Here is a 6,177-nt window from a genome sequence, read left to right as displayed (position 1 = left end):
AAAAAAAAAAAAAAAGAATCTGTAGCTGTTTAAGATTAAACAACAATAACAGCCCAGTACTGGTGGCTCACACCTGTAATCCAACTCAGAGGCTGAGATCTGAGGACTGTAGTTAAAAACCAGCCTGGGCAGTAAAGTCCATGAGACTAAACTACTTAGAAAAAGCTGGAAGTGGCGCTGTGGCTCAAGTGGTAGAGCACTAGCATTGAGCACAAAGAGGCTCAGGGAGAGTGCCCAGGCCCTGAGTTCAAGCCCTTCAACCGACAAAAACAACACACAAAAACCAAACCAAACAAAAAACCTGCAACTCACCCACTCAGGCATGCTAACATTTCAAGACCTGATAGCCACAAGTGGCTCAAGGTTGCCCTGATGCACAGCAGAGATAAAGTTGTACACAGCCCCTATCTGAAGGGCTCTTAGGACTACATGATGGTTATTGCCTTTTTCTAAGAACTTTGTGACTCACAAATAAAAGGAGGAAGGGTGAAAAAAATGCAGTCATTATATTCAGTGTTTATGAACTACAGAACTTGAGGGTAGGGATGAGAAGGGGGGAAATGGGAGAGACCACTGATCAAGATGCACTGTACTGCCAGGCACCAGTGATCCTAGCTACTCAGGAGGCTGAGATCTGAGGATCAAGGTTCAAAGCCAGCCTAGGCAGGAAAGTCCTTCAGACTCTTATTTCCAATAAACCACTAGAAAATTGGAAGTGGTGCTGTGGCTCAAGTGGTAGAATGCTCGCCTTGAGCTGAAGAGCTGAGGGACAGCACCCAGGCCCAGAGTTCAAGCCTCATGAGTGATCTCCCCCACCCCCCCAAAAAAAGATGCATTGTACTCATAACTTTGACTTCTGAAACTGAAATCCCTTTTACAACTATTTAATAAAAATAAGCATTTTTTTAAACTATGAGAGATGACTTTGAAAAAAATTCTAAGCTGGGGAAAAAAAAAAAATTCTGTGCCCATTCAGTTGCTGCTAGCACCAGAGACAGAACATGGGCGTAGATGGGAGGTTCCTGTGTGTCCTTTACTCACAGAGCACTTCCTCCCTCAACCCACTGCCTGTCACTCACTGAAGACAGGCTCAACCCAGGCCAGGTAGAGAAGCCCAACTAAAGCTGGGCCTTAGCCTATCCTACCTCTCTGGAGACAAATGAGCCCCTTCTCCTTAGATGCAACTTCCTACATTCGGCCTGCAGCATGGAACCTCAGAAATACAAAACAAAGCAACTAGAATCTATACGGCTTGAGTGAATCAAGGAAAATGGAAATGTCAAGACAATGAACACCAAAGAGGCGAACCACTACAGGTCCTAAGATACACATCCAAGTCTGCAAGCAGAATGTCTGCCCAGCCCAACTGTGGGCACTGACCCATTTTTCATTAGCCAGCTGGGCAGAACACCATAGCCCACAGTGGCTACACATTGACAGACTTGGTGCCAGGTGCTAAGCCTGCACATCTCACCTAAAACCCAAGGAAAGGACAACTCCCACATTACATGAGCCAGGATGGAGTCACTTGATAAATGAAATATACTAAGCTTACCAGGCGCCAGTGGCTCCTGTCTGTAATGCTAGCTACTCAGGAGGCTGAAATATGAGGATCTCGGTTCCAAGCCAGCCCAAGCAAGAAAGGCCCATGAGACTCTCTCTCCAGTTTACCACTAGAAAACAGGAAGTGGTGCTGTGGCTCAAAGGGGTAGAGAGCTAGCCTTGAGCAAAAAAAGCTCAGGGACAGCTCCCAGGCCTCCCAATGACTAAAAAAATACATAAAAAATATCTATACATCTGTATATCCCTGGCTCTAAAAGGAAAGGAAGAGCAGAAAAGGGTTTGATCAGCCTACGAATGTGAATCAACTCTCCCATATGGACAGTTGGAGCCAGCTGGAGTAGACTCTAAACCCTTCATGTCCATCTACACCTCATCCACCTGGATTCACAAATAAGGCATATTCCTTCAACAAAATGGCATAGCAGGGAAGGATATGCTGATGACCCCACAGCAACCCTAGGGAAATGGCTGCCTAACAAATGCCAGGGTGGTGACTGCATAGGTAGCAGAAAATTGTCTAACCCCCAAATATCAACATCCCAGGCCACCCTACATCATGATCAGATGAAGATCAAGCACACCTTCACATGATTATAAAAACAGGAACTCAGGAACACACGGCTATACTCACATTCCGACAATCACGGAGAACTCAGGGATGCTCAGGGGCCCTGAGAGTGACACCAAGCAGCCCAAGTAAGATAGTCTGTCTGTGCGCTGGTCCAGGCTGGCACACAGGTGGAAGTACACACAGTATACAATCTGTGCTTTCCTAGATGGGCAAGTGTGCCTCAAAGATGCCGCAGGACAAGTGGTACTCTGTCTGATGTGCTGGCTGCCAGTATGCTGAATTTTGGACAAGAATTCAGGTTACAGCTCAGAGTCTGATGTTCTTCATTATAAATACTGTTGGTTCCCTAGATTTAATGGAGTGGAGAGAAAAATCAACATGCAAGCAGCTATCAATTCGCTATTTTCACCCCTCCTATTTTAGTATAGACCAACACAGTCTGTATCTATAGAACGTTCAGCAGTGATGGTAATATTCTCCAGTATGTCCAATATGGTAGACACTAGCCAAAAGTGGAGACTGAGCACTTAAAATGTGATCAATGAGATTGTAGAGTGGAATTCTTCACTGTACTTATTTTAACTTAAATGTAATCACCACATGTGACCAGTGGCTATTGTTTTGCTATGGTAGTTCATTCAGTTTTAATGCAAGAGCAATTCCTACATTCAAGAAGCAGATAAAGCAAGACCCCAGAATCAGAGGAAAAGGACTACAAGCTAGCCAAAGCCTAGGGACTAGAGTCTAGGGCCCCAGACAGATGTACCAAATTGGCCAAAGCACTGCCCTGTTCCAGCCCCTGCCCAGACCATTCAATTCCTTCAGTTTCAGCCTGAGGCAGACTCTCCTACCAGGTGTGATCCACAGCTTTGGTAGTGCTCTTAACTTGGGAGTTGAAACTTGAGTCAGCTTGAATGTGACACGGAACAAAGTCATTTAGAGCCATAAACAGCCTACCTCCAGCCTTGGAAGCCAGTAACACTCAGGCCCCATATTCTCTGGTGCTAGGCAATCAATTAATCTAGCCTACTCCACCCAAACTCACCTCCCCTTAGTGATAGTGAGCTGGAATGGAGGTGTGCCTCAGTCAGCTCCCCAGGCAGGAGGCAGGTTCATCCCGGGAGGATCTTAGGAGAGGCTAAGGGTAGTGACTTCGCACAGAAGCTGGCTAGGGGATCTTACAGCCAAGGCAAACAGAAGGTAGCCTCCAGCCACTCTCCACATTATCTGGAAGGAGAGCAGATGGCGACTCTCAAGCCACAAAACAAGAAACCCCACTGCTGGCTGACACACAGAATCTACATGGCTGAGTAGAGCCTTCAGTTCCTGGCCGAAGGTTGCAACCTGAACACTTACAGAGCTAGGCAGGTAACGACAATGAGTCAAGCTGTCAGGTGAGAATGATGAACAACTAGAGAGCACTGGCCCTGACTAGAGAGTCAGCCATTATCCATCTTTGCTGGGAGTTTTATGTGAAATCTGTTGGCACCTAACTTAAATTCTCTTCAGACTGTGAAGGACTGGATTCAGCTTGTGGGCTGGCTGCTGGTTGGCAAACTATTTGAATTAACACTTGTTTCAAGACAACAACAACAAAAAAACAATTCTATTTTCTTTGGTCAATAAAAGCTTAACTTCTGTTGGCAAGGCTCCTTACCATGTCTGAGGCACCCCTATTTGACCTCATAGATATTTGTATCCAGAGAAAAGAATCGCCTTTTCTGACACCCAGTGTTCTAAGCAGGTCATTCCCTATTGCTAAGAGATTAATGCTTAAAGATCTTTAAAGTGTCCAGTACTTTTTTAAGGCATCTAGAAACCAGAGATAGCTTCCTTTCATGGTCCTACTGGTCAGATAAATACGAAATGGTGCTAGAAAAATAAATGATTTATCACTGCTTTTCCAAAGAGGAAAGGCAAAACATTGGATTAAGCTTTGAACCCAACAATAAAAAAAGCAAGCCATCACAACTGCCAAGCAGGAGAATCCTGTGGGCTGGGAAAGTCAGCTTCAGACAACAAAGAGCAAGGGATTGAATCAGAGAAAAGGGATAATGCACTGTACTTGAGAAAAAGAACTTTTCTGTTTGTCGAGTCTCACGAAAGGCCCAAAGAACAGCAAAGCCAAAACTTTCTTCTGACCTCTATACTAGTCAAAGCCGTGGCAAAATGGATATAGGACAGTTTAATCCAGGTGGTCCCACCAATGGAGACTCGTCATCAAAAACTTCTAAACAGCTTCGAGTAAGTCCAAGCTGAAAATGCTTTCCAGAAGCAAAAAAACTGCAACTTCAACACCAAACACGCCAACAACTCCACTCTTGCCTCTCCTGGAAATCAGTTCCCCAAGTCGAGGCCCATCTTGGAATAAACAAGCCCCTAGCGCTTTACCCGCACGCCCTCCATAAGGAAAGGTCACTTTAAAGGACTTTACGGCAGGAACGGGTAGAATCCTCGGGAAGGCGCGAGGTTCGCCCTCAGAGGGGGCGGCGGGCCCCGACCAGGGAGGCGCTTTGGGGGAGGGTGAAGGCCCCAGCAAACGCGCGAGTCGCACGCCCTGCCCGCGGCCCTTCGCCCAGACGGGCTTCCCTTCCCTTCTCCCCCGAGAGCCCCGTGCTCGTCTCGTCGGGGACGGCGACCCAGACGGCCACGTGCGTGGCGGGGCGGGCGAGAGCTCAAACGCCACTTTGGGCCCTGGGCAGCTGGGCGGCCCCCGGGCCTGCACGGCGCCCGGCTTCGCCCCCGCGCGCACTACCAGGCCCACCGCACCCGCCGCCGCCCCTCCGAGTCCCCGCTCCGCCGAGGCCGCGGCCGGCCCGCTCCACCTAGACCCCCCCCTCCGACCCCCCAGAACGGGTAGGGACAGGAGCCGCGACCTGGTGAAGAGGACGCACAGCCTGGAAGTCCCATGGCAGCGGTCCCCAAGCCGCCCACACGGCAGCCGCGAGCCTCCGGCCTCACCTCTCTCGGGAGCTGCCGCCGCTGCTGCCTGGGCCCAGACGCCTCCTTCCCCACGCGGCCATCTTGGAGACACTCGGCTCGCCCCGGGCTGCCGCCGAGGCGGCTCGGAAGGGCGCGCAGGCCGAGGGGAAACGTAGTCCAGCGAGCGGCCTGGGCGAGGCAGACGACGGGGCACGGACTACAACACCCACAATGCTATGTGCCGGAAGTAGTCGCCGAGACGCGGGCGCGCAGCTGAGCGCGGGGCGGGTGCCACTGAAGGAGCTCGTCCCACCGTCGTAGCCTGCAAGTCGGGGTGCCCACCGCCTGGACGTCCTTGGGCTTGGAGAGCTAGTGGCTGAAGGAGAGGGGAAAGAAAGAGCCTACAACTCCCAGAGCGCCACGCGGGGAAGCCCGGGCCCGCTCCCAGTGCGCGCCCGTCGGCTCGCTCGTTCGACTTGCCCGCCCTCGCGGCCCGCCAGGCCTGGGCCTCGCCTCCCCTGCCCTTCAAGGCCGCCTAGTCCTGCTGAGGTCATCGCGGGGCGGAGGCGCCACTCAGCCCTCCTTGGAAGCAGTCCCTGGCTCCCTCCTCCCCCCAGTCATCTGGATTTGGGATACTTGGAAGACCTAGCCGACGCAGCCCCTGCTGCTTGGAGGTTCCTGTTTAGGGGTGCAGGCTGTAGGAGGAAATAGGCCAAAAGCAAAGAAGAGAATTAGCGATGACACTGTAAAGGAAATAGGCTTTCTTTGGTAGGGATTCAATCCCTTTCCAAGTCGCATTCTTACACAGCATCACTATCTTTGAGTGTCTTCGAGGGAATGGGTTGGACAGCCAGTCAGCACACTTGCCCAGTCCCTGCTTAGGACTTGTCATTTCCCTTTCAGGATACTGTTGTAAGTTGCTGCCACCTCCGATCTATGGACTACTTGGGGGAATCCTTACATGTTATGAACATCTCAGTCCCTCTTTTGCCTCCACAGGCAACATAATTACAGGAGCTAAAGTACCAGAAGCTTCCAGATCCAAAGTGAGTACTCCACTCTACTTTGGTGAACCCAACAAGGTAGAGCAGGAAGCCAGCAGGTAAAGTGGTGACTCACTG

The 6,177-nt window shown here is 50.5% G+C and overlaps 1 protein-coding gene across 2 annotated transcripts in view; it reads right to left on the bottom strand.

The window, feature by feature from the left end:
- The window catches only part of Tmem11 (transmembrane protein 11), a 21,610-nt gene extending 16,432 nt beyond the window's left edge, over positions 1-5,178 (bottom strand). Inside the window, exons 1-2 of one of the 2 annotated variants that reach the window (XM_013016595.1) lie at positions 5,096-5,178; positions 2,195-2,480 (exon numbers count right to left, since the gene is read on the bottom strand). In XM_013016595.1, the coding sequence (XP_012872049.1) occupies positions 2,195-2,196 (2 nt within the window). In that variant the 5' untranslated portion in view covers positions 2,197-2,480; positions 5,096-5,178. The remainder of the gene's footprint in view (positions 1-2,194; positions 2,481-5,095) is intronic. The other variant, XM_013016594.1, reaches the window with a different exon arrangement.
- Between the last annotated feature and the right edge of the window lie 999 nt (positions 5,179-6,177).

Source organism: Dipodomys ordii, unplaced genomic scaffold (assembly GCF_000151885.1).
Source record: "Dipodomys ordii isolate 6190 unplaced genomic scaffold, Dord_2.0 Scaffold31, whole genome shotgun sequence".
Lineage (NCBI taxonomy): Eukaryota > Metazoa > Chordata > Mammalia > Rodentia > Heteromyidae > Dipodomys > Dipodomys ordii.
This window is presented reverse-complemented; position numbering and strand designations above follow the sequence as displayed.